The sequence below is a fragment of the Tauraco erythrolophus genome, chromosome 3 (assembly GCF_009769465.1).
Source record: "Tauraco erythrolophus isolate bTauEry1 chromosome 3, bTauEry1.pri, whole genome shotgun sequence".
In the NCBI taxonomy this organism is placed as follows: Eukaryota; Metazoa; Chordata; class Aves; order Musophagiformes; family Musophagidae; genus Tauraco; species Tauraco erythrolophus.
The window spans coordinates 99715174-99731676 of NC_141467.1; the positions used below are offsets into that span (position 1 = coordinate 99715174).

At 38.7% G+C, this 16503-nt stretch overlaps 1 protein-coding gene across 1 annotated transcript in view; it reads right to left on the reverse strand.

The window, feature by feature from the left end:
- The window catches only part of FAM135B (family with sequence similarity 135 member B), a 155879-nt gene extending 140616 nt beyond the window's left edge, over positions 1-15263 (reverse strand). The window contains exon 1 of the mRNA XM_086609581.1: positions 15187-15263. Within this exon, the coding sequence (XP_086465707.1) occupies positions 15187-15263 (77 nt within the window). The remainder of the gene's footprint in view (positions 1-15186) is intronic.
- Positions 15264-16503: the final 1240 nt, after the last annotated feature.

The following is a 16503-nucleotide window of genomic DNA, read 5'->3' on the forward strand; positions in this document are numbered from 1 at the left end:
GTTTCACATAAACATGTCTAAACTGGACTTGTGAATTCCAGTCTGGAAAGCAAAGCACCTAAACATTTGGTCTGATAACACTAAACATCATCAGACTTTGATCCTCTCTGTGGATCTGGATCTTCATGCCAACATTTAAGATACTAATGACAGATATGTGAATTCTTTGCTCAAACATATGAGATCCTCCAAAGGGAGCCAGGACTCCTCAAACTTTCTATCACAGGCAATTCTAAAAAGAATTTCAGATGATGCCTTAATCTGTAAGCTTGATGTTTCATTAAAGTGGAATAAACATTAATTTCATGTAGATAATGATTCTGGCAACAGCCTAATGTTAAGAGTATTCTCTTCACATCAGGAGTACCACAAGAGTATGGATACACATTGATGAAGTAATCCTAATTTAATTATTCTTCCTCCCTCCAACCAACTAAATAGGCATGTACTTTAGAGAATGAAAGGCTTGTGGTCTTGCTTTAACCATTTTCTTACTCTCATTAATCTTTGCTTGGACTTTCAGTGCCTGAATTCAGTGTATTTTTCACCTTGCTAGTTTGGCTAGCAGAGAATCCTGTAAAATATAGGATGCCATCTGACGCTGGGCTGATCTTTGGATTGAAACCTAAAGCACAGTGTCTAACTGCAGGTAGCAAATAGGCTTGACCATCAGCTAAGTTCTGGAGACCCAACAAGCAGTGCAACAGGTCAAGAATAACCCAGCATAGTTTTCAAGGAGGGAAGCATTAGGAGCTTAAAACAGAGAGAGATTTTAATAACTTCTTACTGGCAGGAAGATGCAACAGAAAGGTAAAATTTCAGCCATCAACTGAAAGACGATGAAAGTAATCTAGATGCTACAAAAATTTGAGTGAGATGGCAGAATTTCTTCCAGAGTTCATCAAAAATGATGGCAATGTTAACACAGGAAAGCAGAATCAGCATGTAGAACATAAAACTTTTGATATGATGATGTATATAGGGCTGTAGACAACAAACCTTGCAAGAGGAAACTATATTCACACTGAAATACAATATTCTTTTGAGAAATAGAGAGAAGAGAGACAGATGTCCAAAAGGCATGAATGTTAGATCCTTAGAGACATCTCATCCACTTAACAAATGGGCTGATGTGGGTTTGGATAGATACCATTTTCATCAGTTAGGACATGTAACACAGTAAAATTGGTCACTGACCCAGTGGGGGCTCACAGAGCACAGTGGAGGTGAAAAACACTCCAGTCTGACTTTTCAGAAAAAAATCTCAAGATTTTTACAAGGTATTTACAAGAATCATAGAATCATAGAATGGTTAGGGGTGGAAGGGACCTCAAATATCATCTAGTTCCAATCCTCCTGCCATGGTAGTAGTGCAATACAACTTTAAGATGAGAATTCAAGTGTTCGTAGAGCCAAAAGAGACTGGGTATTATTCAAATCAGTGTCACAAGGACAAATGATCTTACAGACTATAGAATTTGTGAAAAGTCACGGTAGTTAAAAGAGACAGCATTGCTATAGGAACTCAATTAAACCATGGAGCAGGAACTTCCAGAAACTTGCATCATTTGCATGTTATCTGAAAGAACATACAATATAGTTTGCATCACAGACTTGTCCTGGTTTCTGCTGGGACAGAATTAAATTTTCCTCCTAGTAGCTGGTATAGTACTGTGTTTTGCATTTAGGATGAGAACAATGTTGATAACACACTGATGTTTTAGCTGTTGCTGAGCAGTGCTTGCACTAAGTCAAGGACTTTTCGGCTCCTCATACTGCTCTGCCAGCGAGTAGGCTGGGGGTACACAGGAAGCTGGGAGGGGACACAGTCAGGACAGCTGACCCCAACTGGCCAAAGGGATATTCCATACCATATGACGTCATGCTCAGTGTGTAAACTAGAGGGAAAGTTAGTTGGGGAACTGCTGCTTGGGAACTGGCTGGGCATCGGTTGACGAGTGGTGAGCAACTGCATTGTGCATCATTTGTTTCGTATATTTTTTTACAATTATTTTCCCTTTCTTTTCTGTCTTATTAAACTGTCTTTATCTCAACCCACGAATTTTACTCTTTTTCTGATTCTCTCTCCCCTCCCACTGCGGGGAGGAGAGTGAGTCAATGGCTATGTGGTGTTTAGTTGCCTGCCAGGTTAAACCAGAACAGGACTACTAGTACTCTTGATTGTTTTCCAGCTTACTGGGATACCACATCATCACAGACAGGGCAAGTGAAGGAAGAAAGCACCAACATTCGACTTTGGTTGCCTGTTGTGACTTGTAATCCAATTTTAATTCAATTTTGACTTGAAACATGTATCAGAGACTAGGGGTTTTCAGAAAATGCCTCTGTAGAATTGAGTATGACAGCTTTAAGTAAGGGAACAAAAAATGTGAGAAGCTCAGGTTAGATAAAAAAAATCTTAGTTTTCAGTGTTTACAGACCTTCTATCCACTTTGTTCTCTGAAATATTTCCTACTGTTTTGTTCTGTAAAAATTGTCAATGTATTTAACCTTTCATTAACTCCATAGATAGAGGAGCACAGGTGTATTTTCTTTATCTGAACATAGTTAAGGCAAGCCCTAAATAGGTTTATTCATCCCAAACTGGTAATTTGACCTACTGATTTAAATGAAATTATATATTTACTAAAATCTGAATGCTTAAATATTGTGCCCATTAGCAAAAGTAAGAATTTGAGTCCAGTATGTTTTATGTTAAGGGATTTAGCTTGCTTTCTTTATTTAGTTGGACAAACCAGGTCTGCTCTTATCTGAAAATCTTCACAGCCAGTCACTTTCTTTAAAGTCTAGTAGGTCTATTGCATCAATTATTTTCTTTCCATTGTTTCACAAAGTTTGTCTTGTGAGAAGGATGTGTGAGTCCTGGCAATAGCTAAGCCAAAGGGAATACATTAAACTGGTCAGCAAAAAAACCCTCAAAATAAATTAAAAATCCACAGCTGCCTTAGCATTTTTGGTGTTGGTTGGTTGCAGACATCACTCCAAAGAGCCACATTATAAACTGACTTCTCATTTGTTGTAGGACATCTTTATAAAGATTCATTGTGCACAGCCAAATGGGAACAAGAAATTACTAAAGAACAGTTCATTTTTCAGCTGCGTTTTATTTGTAATACCTTTTCTTGGCAAATGTTATCCCCACAAATGAATGAATGTTCCGAGGTAACAAAGTGGACATGGATTAATGGGAGAAATTGATCTGTGTTTGTTAATGTACTTTTGCTGCAGCAAGCACATTAAGTAATTAAAGTGCTAAAAAAGATCTTCCCATCCAGAAACACAATATACTGCACTCCATTAATGCAAGGATGAAGGCCAATTGTTTTTTCCATTGCATCTCAAGTGCGCCTTGTCTGCAGTATACACACCATATAGTTTGATTGCATCCATAGAATTAAACTATCCAGTTACACAAACAGTTATTAACTTAAGGCAACTCTAAAGGATGAAATGTCAAAAAAGAGTAATGATTTTGAGTTCCCAACATAAGCCATCTTAAAAGGATCTGATCCTGAGGGTGGTGCACAGTTTTTCATTCTGAAAATTTGACTTCAGGATGTTCTAAGCTGAATACAAAAATATCTGGAACATAAAAGTCAGAGACACTCTGGAACAAACTTTTCCTGTGCACAATGATGTTTTCTACTATCACAGCATCCGAATATTTGTGATTGTACCTCGTTAAGAACAATTTTCTAAGATATTATTACTACTCTCATGTTTCTAGATAATAGCTGATGAGCTAAAAAGCTATTCAAGCCTGCTTCAAGAAAATTCCCAAACTCATTATTCACTCCAACAAATAATAACAGTCATAGATCATTTGAGTTTGGAACAGTTACATTAAAATGCATCTTACAAAACTGTGTAGAAGTGCATGGAGAGTATTGCCAAGAGAACGGATTTCTTCCAGTACAGAGCAGGGAAATAGAGCTAAACCACATCTTCTAGCCACTAGGCAGTGATTTCTCTCTAAAAATGATAGGCATGGGGCATTAAGTCAGGACAGAACAGTGAGAGAAATTATTAGTGTGGTTTTTTCTTCAACCCTAGTTTGCATGGCAATGTAAAATTTTTCATATACAGTTCCCTGCAATCATTAATATAGAGTCGAAACCAGGCATGTGCAGTATCAGAGGGAAAATTCTGGACAACATGGTTATTTAAAACAAACACATGTTGGAGAGCCCAGAAATGTTATATTAATTTGAGAGCTTATGAGAGCTCCAAATGTCGTCTTATCACTTCCCAACCCATAGGGGCCAGATTCACCATTTGTTCTGCTTCCATTTGGTGCTCATACAGCACAACAAGAACTGGCTGAGTCATATGTCAAGAAAGAGTGTTCTCACTTTGGTCACCTTTCACACATGGGATGGCAGCTGATTTTTCTTGGTCATGAACATTAGAATGATAACTAGTCATTAAAACATATTATTTAAAAGCACACATTGCACAACATTCAGCAAATTGGCCTCTGTTTAGTCACACGTATCAGGGAAAAATATATTTAAGTATAATCCAGTGAATTAATGCATTCACTTCCCAGCTTTCTTTCTGATCCTAGACTTGTCACTTGTTTCAGCTTTCTCCCATCTGTAGAATATAAACAAATAGGACTTTAGAAAGACATTTGGAGGGATAAGTAAAGGTTGTAGAGTGATTTCTGATCTAAAGATAAAAGGTGGTGATACTTAAGCAGACCATAGTTTGGTGTAGATATTCTGGCTATCCAGGTGGAAAGCTTTGTACACACCAGGAAAATTCAGAAGTCAAGAGGTAAGGATACAGACAGGTGAGTCATTCTACTTGCTCCTGGAAGACAAACATTAAAATATATCATACAGACAGTGCTAGCCAAGAGGAATGTCATACAAACAGATGGGATTCACTCTCTTAGGAAATAAAATGCAAGGTGTGATGTTAGATTAAAATCTTGGGTAAAAAATATAGTCAGAGAAGAGGAAACTAAAATGAAACTTTGGAGATTTAGACAGCTTTTAATGCCCATCAGTCATTAACCTGGAAGACAGCTCATTTTATCATCTATAACATTAAAAATTGACCATCATAAGATTTTCTTCAAAGCCTTTGGTGTGTAATTGGGCAGTGCTTTGCACATTTTTGTGAATCCAATTCATAAAATAAAAATATTTCTACAGGCAGAGATCTTAAATTTAAAGTGTTATCCTCTGGAGTATCATAGAGTGGCCTTGATCACCCTTGAGAAAACAGTTAATTAAGTTTTAGGTTGAGCAAAGCAAGATTTTTAATTTAATGAGCTAAATCCATGTCTTTGAGGTGAATTTCTACTTGAACCAATAGACTTTATACAGTAAGTGGTCGCTTTTCATTTGCGGGTCTTCTAGAGACATCTCTGATCTTCATTGGTGCACTCAGGTCTAACTGTTTTACACTCTTAAGTATTGGTGCTTAATGACATCATGGAGAATTGATGACACAAACCCCAGAAACAGGTGGCATTAAGTGCAGCATTGAAAATTGGGCTCTTTCAGGATGTGACACATTGTTGAGGAACTGGACACAAAAACATCAAGCCTTAAGGTACAGAACATTGCCTATAGATGAGAATCAGAACTTAATTTTATTTGTAAACTGCATCTCTCAGCAAAAATAACTTTGTAATGTTAATCAAATAAACGTATTTTGTGCTGTAAGCTAAAAAGCTAGACTAATTACTGGAGACCATGGTGCTGATGATAAATCACTAAAACATAGTGTTTACAGCACGGGCTGAAACTGGGTGGTGCAGAAAGAAGCTGCACAGGGTTGTTTCAATGCTGAGGAAGGCTCTGGTCACCTCATTCTAGAGTCAGAGAATCATTCAGACTGGAAGGGAACTTGGGCAGTCTCCAGCCCGATGCCTGCTCAAAGCAGGACCGGTTATTGAATTTGGACTAAATTGCTCAGGGCCATGTCAGGTCTTGAAAAGTTGCAAGGATGGACATTCCCCAGCTTCTCTGGACAGTAAATTTTTTCCCCTTGCAACCAGGAACTGTAGAAAGGGACCAGGTCTAGCTGTTCTCTCAACAGCTTGTCCTATATTTAAAGACAACATTCGCTGCTGGTGATTATGCCATGCTTCCTCTAGGGATATGCACAGTGTGTAACAAAGTGATAACACATTCTCAACACAGATAACTTCATATGCCTCAATTAGTTGCTGTTTGCAAAGTGTTTTAGAGAGAAAATTGCCAAAATAGCTGCAAAGCACCACAATTACCCTCACACAAAAACTTGCAGAGTAACTTCCCATTCCCTAAAAATTACATACAAGGAACACAGTGGTTTTTTGAAGGATCTCACAGTTCTTTTATAACCAGAGCTGCTCATTCAGTAATATCTGGCACCCTGTCTTGTTGAGAATAATTGCACTGACACAGTCTATGCTGGTGTCATGTTTCTGGCTTGTTCTAGTTAAGTTTGGTGCTTTAAAAACGTGTCACTTCACTTTTTCTTAGTTAATAAAATGTTGCAGCGCATACATATATATCCTTTCACAAGCCTGAGGGCCTGGGCTCCCTCCCTCTGCACATACACACACACACACACAGAGCTGAGTGAACCCCAGTGGTAGACATGGGTCCATCTGTAACTCCATGAATTCGAAACTGCAGTCAACATTTGAAGTATAGCTCTGTATAAATGGAAATCATGTTAGGTGAAACTGAAGCTGCTTTCTGACATAACTCAGAAAGTCATCACGCCAGCAATGTAAATGTCACTTGGATTGGGGTGATATTTGCTTTCCTTAGAGGAGATAGCATCCAGATGTTAAGGGAGCAAAGTTTGGTCAACCAAATACAACAGTTAGCCAAGTCTGGGGTTTTTCTCTTCCTTTTTTTTTTTTTTTTTAAAAAAAAAGAGTCTTGCAAGGAACACACTTCTTTTCCACTCTTCTAGCACTGATTACCAACAAGGGATTGTTTAACAAGTGAATGGAACCTGGAGTTAATACTTTTAAAATATTTTTTAAAACTAATAAATATGAAATTATTTTTAGAAGCTTTGGGATACAACCTGCCATGGTTGTCATGGAAATCATGAGCATTAGAAGGTTAATTTTAAATAGTACAAAAATTTATTGTCTAACTGCCTGACTCCAGGAAACATGGCTTTAAATAAAAAGGGATAGGACCTGCATCAAAAGCACAGGCATTGCCAAAGGCTCAGCTACGAACTCTGGCACAGAAAACTTACTAGAAATGTGCTTGCTTAATACTGGGTGTCACAAAGAAGCTTCTTTAGAGGCACGAGTTACAGAGGTGCATTGCTTGCCAGCCTCTAAATCAGAGATGACACAATCCAACAAGCCGATGGAGTGACTTCCATTAAGGTCAGTGATTTTGAAGAAGGCTATAGAAGCCTGATTAACATAGAATGCCACATGTTTTTAATTGATTTCCTGAGTACTTAGCAGTCTTGGAAGCCAAAGCTGGAAAAATAGTGAAACCCTTATGTTTTCTGAGATGTAGAGGTTCATATTATTTTATTCAGCTATCACAACCCATTGCTGACAAAGATCACTACAAATCGTCCATTCTGCTATTGTACTGGCTTTGTCCAAACATTCTAAATTTTCTTGCCTTTTTTAGTATGAACACGTACATAAACATGCCAAGCTGACAAGCTTTTTCTTTTTTTAATCCCATTCAGTATGAGATTCTTATATGACACTCATCACTAATATCTAAGCAACCCTCAGCAGTGCTTCCATGAAGACCAATGTCTGTCATATAATTTTCCTTTTATTCTCTCCCCTTGGGTAGAAATTTGAGCAGTAGAGTGTTTTCTATTTTAACTCTATGCTCTTTGCACACACAAACACATCATTGTGTACTCTTGTCAGAAATGCCACATCAGTTCTAAGATCCTTGACCCTTGGAGATGATCCTCTACCCTGTAGGGGTTCAGTGCATTGCTCCTGTCAGGTCTCAGAGAAGGGGTGATCCTTCATGAAGGTGCATTTTCCATTTCTGACATAAAGTTCTACTTTGCTGAAAAAAAAAAAAAAAGAAAATTGCCACTCTGAAAATAGAAAGTAAGTTATCCTCTGCTTTCTACACCGGCTTCCTATATGATCCGGTGTCCAACATGTTCACAGCAACCTGTGGGGCCGAGGAGATAATGTGCAACATTTTGTAGCAATTCCCTCATGGTGACATTTCTGCAGCTCAGAACAATTGACACTAGCACATCAGAGCAAGAGGGTATCTCCTATGCAAACCGAGATAGTAGGAATATCTGTTATGGTTGTTATAAGCAAGCAGCCTAGGGACAGTCCCAAGCTGTGGGCCAGATGGACCAGTTATGGATATATATGTAGATATCTTTCATCCAAAGACAGTGAGCCATACTCTACAAGAAGCTGTCGTCTAACTGCTAACTTGTGCCTGTTTAGGGTCACCTCTCCTTTCTCTGCTACTCACTGAACCACTGTAGTGTGACACAGTTATATGCAACAGATGGATATGCATATTCTCTGTATAATGTTGTCACTGGATTTTACAACATTTGGTTAATTGTACAATCAGCAATTATTACACCAAGATGGCTGAAAAGACACAAAGGGAACTGACTGCAGTAGGTCACAGAAGAAGGAGCTCCAGCAGGCAAGGCACAGTTTTCATTACTGTACTGGCTGTGTTTCAGAGAGGACATGCGAAGGTTCTCTGCCATATCTAGCCTCTGAAACGTTATCTCAGGGTCCTGAGTACTACCTGTCCAGGCCTCTTATTTCTGAATCTAGAATGCACTAATTCTGTGATTTTGCCTTGGTTAGCCAACCTGTTAGATGAGTGTGGTGGGTTGACCCTGGTTGGATGCCAGGTTTCCACCAAAGCCGCTCTAACACTCTCCCTTCTCAGCTGAACAGAGGAGAGAAAAATGTGACAAAAACCTCGTGGGTTAAGAAGGATAGGGAGATCATTCAGCAATTATTGTCACGAGCAAAAGAGACTTGGCTTGGGGAAATTAGTTTAATTTATTGCCAACTAGAACCAGAGTAGGACAATGAGAAAATAAGAACTAAAACTTAAAACACCTTCCCCCCACCCTTCCCTTCTTCCTAGGTTCAACTTTACTCCTGAATTCTCTGCATCCTCCCACTGAGTGGTGAAGAGGGATGGGAAATGGGGGATGTGGTCAATTCATCATATGTTTTCTCTGCTGCTCCTTCCTCCTCATGGGGAGAACTCCTCACACTCTTCCCCTGCTCCAGTGTTGGGTCCCTTCCATGGGAGACAGTTCTCCAAGAATTTCTGCAACATGAGAGCCCTTCCCACAGGCTACAGTTCTTCACAAACTGTTCCAGTGTGGGTCCCCCATGGGGTCACAAGTCCTGCCAACAAACCTGATCCAGCGTGGGCTCATCTGTCTCCACAGGTCCACAGATCCTGCCAGGAGCCTGCTCCAGTGTGGGCTTCCCACAGGGTCACAGGCTCCTTCAGGCATCCACCTGCTCCAGTGTGGACAGTCCCATCTCCATAGACTGCAGGGGGACAGCCTGCCTCACCGTGGTCTTCATCACAGGCTGCAGGGGAATCTCTGGTCCAGCGCCTGGAGCACATCATCCTCCTCCTCCTTCTTCACTGATCTTGTGTCTGCAGAGCTGTTTCTCTCACATATTCTCTCTCCTCTCTCTGGCTGTTTCTCAGGCTTTTTACTCCCTTCTTAAATATGTTATCATGTTGCTGATGGGCTCAGCCTCAGCCAGCAGCGGTCTATCTTGGAGCCGGCTGGCAATGGCTCTATTGGACATAGGGGAAGCTTCTAGCAGCTTCTCACAGAAACCACCTCTGTACCCCCCTGCTACCAAAACCTTGCCACAGAAACCCAACACCGTGAGTTGGAGTTGGCCTTTAGCGCAGTTCTCTGTAAGTAAAGAAGTGACACTGAACAGTTATGTAATGTATTTATGGCAAGGGAAGTCGAAATATTGCTTATTTGAAGGAGGAAGATAATTTACAGAGTATCCTGCTATCCACTGACTATTTAGATCATCAGTCAATGGAGTTTGTTGAGATGCTGCTCTTCACCTGCAGAAAAGTCTCGTGTCTTAGGCTTGATGCTATTTAGTGGCAGTCTTTTCCCCCTACCACGGGCACTAGTGGTAGTAGACACAGGGTGACTGAAAATTAAAGATGGCCACACTCACTAACCAAATGAGAAAATTGCCTTCACCAACTGTCACCAAAATAACTCATCATACCTGATTGTCCTGAATTTGAACATTTGCTTTGGGACATTGATGTTTAGCTTGCTGAACAACAAGACCTCAGCTACTTTCATGAGTAAGGGTTTCTGCTACACTCGTTTCAATCCTGTCAGTTCAGTACAGCAGGTTCTCAACTATCACTGCATGACCATGCAGGCTGTCATTGCCTTCTTACTCCTGAGCTTTTTTTCCTTTTTTTTTTTTTGGAAGGTACCTGATGCTGCCTTTAAAGTGAAGGTCTGTTTATGAGTCACAGAAATAATATGTCTTCATGCCAAGAAAAAAGTCAGTTCTGTCAATACATCTGTTCCAAGGGACAGTACTCATTATTCCAGAAATGCATCACTGCAGAATGCCTGCTAGCCCTCTTTTTTCTTTTTTCTTTTTCTTTTTTTCTCTTTTCTCTTTTCTGTTTTTCTTCATTTATATTAAGAGAATCCTTGCATCATAAATAAACTAGGAAAGTATTTTCAAAATGACATAGATTTACAGTCCAAAAGTGATTTTTATTTCATTACAGGTGAGAAGTTTGAAGAAATGCATGTTGTTATGGACCAAGTAACAAGATTTGCCACTGTCCCAGACTTTTTTTTTTTAATTTTTTTTTTTTTACATATCATAGAATCATAGAATAGTTTTGATTGGAAGGGACCTTTAAAGGTCATCTAGTCCAACCCCCCTGCAGTGCGCAGGGACATCTTCAGCTAGATCAGGTTGCTCAGATTCCCCATCCAACCTGACCTGGTCCTGAAACTGTACCTTGAAGATTCTGGGATATAAGGTCTGAACCTCTGAATACGATGTGTATTTTCCAGGTAACCATCCTGGCAAAAAGGCATTTGTTGATTGTTCGACTCTAGTTTGCTGAGGAAGGGAGCTACTGCATTTTATCTCTGAAGGGGATGATTTCATGACTAAGTACACTGAAACAGTCTTGTCCATCTGGTAGACAGCAGGGATGTTTTGCCACATAAAGACTTCATCTTTTAGGGCAGAGTATCATGTTTTCAGCAGCTTTGAATGCTACTGATACTTGGTCTGATACTGGTAGGGTTTTGGAAACTCTGAGACCACTGATCTTTTCCCCAGGAAAATGTTCTTTTCCCCAGGCAACGTTGCATTCATTTTAGAAGAAGCCAAACTTAATTTTTCCACTTATTTTTAATCACCACCACCCTTTACACACACAAACCACCAGTGTGTTAGACACTAAAAATTGCAGCCTTGAATTTGAGTGAAAAGACTGATAGGCAATTGATTCAGTCCTGTGATTGTTAACTAATGACTTACCTCGATACTTGTTTTATAATACCTCATTAGCAGAATCCCAGCATTATTAAGTCACTATTTCACCTTCTTTGTGCCCTCTATTCCCTCACAAACTCCAAAAGTTACTCACCCTATGAACAAAGTAGTTGTGGGGTTGTTTCTTTCTCTGTCAAATAGATTTTGGAAAGCTTTAAGAAGAAAAGGTGCAGAAGAATTGCTTCTGACAGAAGCAGACAAATCAATTAATTGATCTCTGGCAGTCAGGGATAATTTTATTTCCTACTCTATTAAGGATTATCAGAATCAATTAGCTAATTTCACTACAGAAAATATCTGTCACCAGTTATTAAGCAGAACATGATGGAGAGACTTAAGGACGGAAAACTTAAAAATGTTTTTTCTTCCAGAAATTGCATTACTTATTACTCAACATTTAGAACTCTGGCATCAAACAGCATTGCAAATATTTTGGTTTTACCGAACTCTGGCATCAAACAGCATTGCAAATCTTTTGGTTTTACCAAAGAAAATGTTCTTTCTTCCCCTATAGCAACACTTACAGCATTTAACCTTTGATGTCTATAAATACTGACACTGTTACGTTTGTACTTCAGAAGAAGATAAATTTAACACTAACTGACCAAAGTAAACTACCTGCAACACATAATTTACTGATGACTTTTCCTATTATATATGTCACAAACATATAACAAGTATTTACCAAAAAAAACCTCAATTAATTTTATATCAGAATCTCTTTTCGGTATTAACCATTCATACAGGTTAAGAAACATGATTCAGATATTACAGGGTGCAATTCAGACAGAACAAGGAGTTTCCATTTCTTGTAGGGAGGGAGAGGTGGCAAGTGGTTGTGTGTGCGTATAGGATTCAAAATAGCTTCCAGTGCAATCAAAAATAGAACAAGACCATTACTGAAGGCCTATGTTTTAAAGCACTTTGTGGCTTATGGCCAGCAGATCATGTCCTTAATCAAGTTTGATTATTAACGATCACCTAATGGCTCCAAAAGGGCTGATTCTCTCAGGATTCTCTTGCTAAACCTTATTGACTTATTCATTCCTCTATGTGCATGGAGTGCTCTTCTCCAAAGGGCTCACTGTTGGCCCAGCCGCACTCTCCCTAAACGTACTCCCTTTAGAAGGACAGTTGACCAAGACTAAGTGTTTTTGGAAAATACTGTCTTTATTTCTACACAGTTAACACAGTTCCAACCCAAGAATTTCAACCTTGTATCAGTTAGGCACACTGTAGCAGGACTGTTTGATATTTGTTGAGATGCATAATCAGTTTTTTTTACTATTTTTTTTTTATTATTTTGTTTTTGTACCAAAATATTAAGAGGAAAAGTAGGCAACATACATTATTATTAATACTCTTCATTGTTCTTGCTTTTGTTGTTAAAAAACACAGCATATTGGATTCCCGCAGAAATTAAGATTCGTTTCAGCTCTACTGCTATCCTGATGGACAACCTTTCCTAAATCACCTTTCTGGCCTTCATCAGGACAGAATGAAATTGATATAATTTACAGGGCACTCAAAGAAGAAAAACACTAGTTAAATAGATAATTCCTATCATTATTATTTCTACCACCCTCTCATCTGGGGAGACCATACGTCAATCCAAGATATCCCAGATGTCTATAGTGAGTATCAGCGATGGCAATAGGGGTAAAAATAAAAAGAGTGTCCAAATTAAAATTCAATTGGGCAAGCTCATCTTCTCCTTTTCTTCACACTTTCATGCTACAGTGATAGGTGTTGCTGAGTAGATAAAGCAAGCCAAAGGATACTGACCAGCAAATATAAGATACAATAAAGGATTTTGTTGGAAATGTAAATGTTAAAGCTATGGAAAGAAAGCAAATCTAATACTACGCAGGATATATTGAAAGAAAAATTACTGTAAACAAATTCATGCAGTATAACCTATAGTACCATGTGTTTGGAATATTAATCAGTAAAGCAAGGTAAGCACCAGTGGGGAAAAAAAGCAAGCGTAATTAGGAACTCATTAGTGTGACAGCAGAATATATTATCTGTGTTAGTGCTGGTTTACCCTCACGCTAGAGATTTGATCTGACTGTCAAAGCTAAAGAAAGCATTTTACAGAAATTATTGAATGCAAAAGCAAACCAATATGACAAAAACGAGGCAGCTCATCGCAGAGAATTGGGAAGATTCCTGGCTAACCTCTGAATGTCCTACTGTGTAAGTCCGAAAAAATCATTGAACCCACGGATGGGTGTGTTTTGAAAAGTGAGGAAGATCAAAGACTGATTACACTGATCATCAGAAGCCAAAAAAAAAAAAAAAAAAAAAAAATCTATAGCTAGGACTGTCTTCTAAGGTCAGAAGGACTGGAATACACAGGATTCTTTTATAACTCAGATGAACCAAACACCTCAAGCACAGAGGATTTGGTTTTGGTTTTGGTTTTGTTTTTTTCTATTTAACACAAGTACTTGGTATAGTCAGAATGCTAACATAAAGTTGGTGGATATTCACTTGGAGACATGAACAGAATGACAGATGTCAGCTGTTAAAACAAAACAGAGCCATGTTTCCTTCATTCAAGTTCACAGCATTTCTTCCATCTAGATTATCACAGTAAAAACAAATAACAAAAAGCCTGTATACAAATGGAAGCAGCTCTACCTAATCCATCCCAATATCTGAAACAGTTCCATAGTTTTCCTGCTCAAAATGAGGTTCTTTAAGGTACTTTCCAACCCTAACCATTCTATGATTCTATGAAAATGGTGCTCGAGATGGACAAATCAGGTATGCACCACCCCTGTGCCAAGCTAAGGCTTGAAAGAGAATATCTAGTGTGCTATACATATCAATCCTCACAGATGAAAGAAATAATATTCCATTAGACTCACTATTGCCCATGAATTACATTCTTTTGACCCATCTGAGTCTTCTGGTCTCCTCAAAAAATATTTTGGTATTTTATCTTTTCTTCACTGAAAAACATCTGTGGGGCTCAATATGCTAACAGGGTATCAACTCACACTTGGTTAGGCTTCTCCACTTCACAGTCATGGGGCTGTTATAAAAGCTATTAGGAAGAGAGGTGCAAAAGAACAGGGGCAAACGTTTCAGGGAACTAGAAGTTATACATGTTCTTCTAACTCACAGGGACATGAAAAAAACAATGTGGCCACCAGAACCAAAGCTTTAGGCAAACATGGGTATTCAAGTTCCTTCTGTAATGGTGGGATTCAGCTCAATTTCATTAAAAGAATATAGTCATTAGATTTATGACCCTAAAATGAACATGTTTTCATTACAGTACAATACAGGTATCATTTAGCAGAGAAACTCAACCCTAGTATCGAAGTATTTAAAGCAGCTACTGTGCTTATATCTGAGCAGATGCTTAAAATAATGTGGAGCATTGCAACATCGCATTACAAAACCAAGTCAATCAGTCTGACTTTACAGGGAAAATAATGTACATTGATCTTTCTTGAAAGCAATGAAAGCCCAATGACATCCTTCCCTGCACCAGAGATTGCATGAAATTTAACTGCATTTGGCAGAAAAGAACCTGTTTTGGTGTTTAACTCTTTTCTGTAAACAACTGCTCCATAATCAGCTGCAAATTAATGGAAATACCAACTCACCCTCTCTGGAAGAGGTCCACATTATGGAATTTGTGTAGCTCCACAGAAAACTCGACTGTTCCCTGGACCTCAGACATGATTTTTTCAGGTCATCACCTAAACAATACATATATACAGGCATTATAAACACTGGAAGTATTTTGCTCAACAAACCATGAATGCATTACTACATTTTATTTGGCATTTTGGGGTTCATGCAAAGCTTGAAATCAACTGAAATCAACTGAAATCTTTCCACTAACATCGTTGGGTTCCATCATCGGGAAGACTTGCTAAAAGTCAGATCAAAGCAGTAATTAAGAGAGGTAAAAAGTCTAATTAAGCCTGAGGACAAAATGATAATATTATGGAAAGTAGAAGAAGCAAAAAGTAAATACATATTATGTGAAAGAATCTCAAAGCAAATTTTAATTAACTCTCTTGCTACTCTTATATGGGAAATGGATTTTTTTCTTCCCGTTTCACCAAATGGCAGATATCCAAGGTCAGCACAGCTCGTTTCTGTAAAAGCACAGGCCAAAAAGACAAAAACCCTAGACAGATGACAGCAGAATTCTCTTGCTTTTGACCCCTCCCATGACTTAACTAAAATCCCAGAAGGGAAGATTCTTTGGGAATATGAATAATTTAAAGATTAATGAATGGAAGATATTCTTCTAAAGAAGAACTAAAGCATGTAATAAGCCACAACAGCCAGATCAAGATTTTGAATCATCACGGCCATTTACAGATAATATCTCATGTGTTCATTGAATCATAGAATAATTCAGGGTGGAAGGCACCTCAGGAGGTCCTACCTTACTCAAGGAAGCTTTGTTAGAGTAGATTTCCAAAACAGCACTATTTAATACACCAGTGTAAACCCTTAACATTAAGGGCAGCTGAGGCAAGCCAAGGGCTTTTACAGCTTTCAGATAGATTTTGAATCTGCTATTTACCTTTTCCTTCTTTTCTCCCTGCAAGTGTACTTCTGGCAGCTTGTAAGCTCTCTGGAAATTGTCTATAGCATCACTGAGAAGATAGATATCAGATTGGTTTAATTAAGATGTTCATAACCATCATTTTTGTAGCTGTTTTACAGCAGCCAAGTACAATCTCTGAGGAAAACTCATGTCAAGGCTATTAATAATTCCCCTATCATCTGAGACATACAGGGTTTTAAGGGGACATCCAGCTCAGATTGCAAAGTGGAAAATTTCTCCATATGTGCTAACCAATAATTTCCATGGCACTCAAAGATTTGACCATTTCCTCCAATGAGGCAGGAATGAAAAGGAGTTTGATACATGAAGTCCTCAGATAAGCATTAGGCTGTAG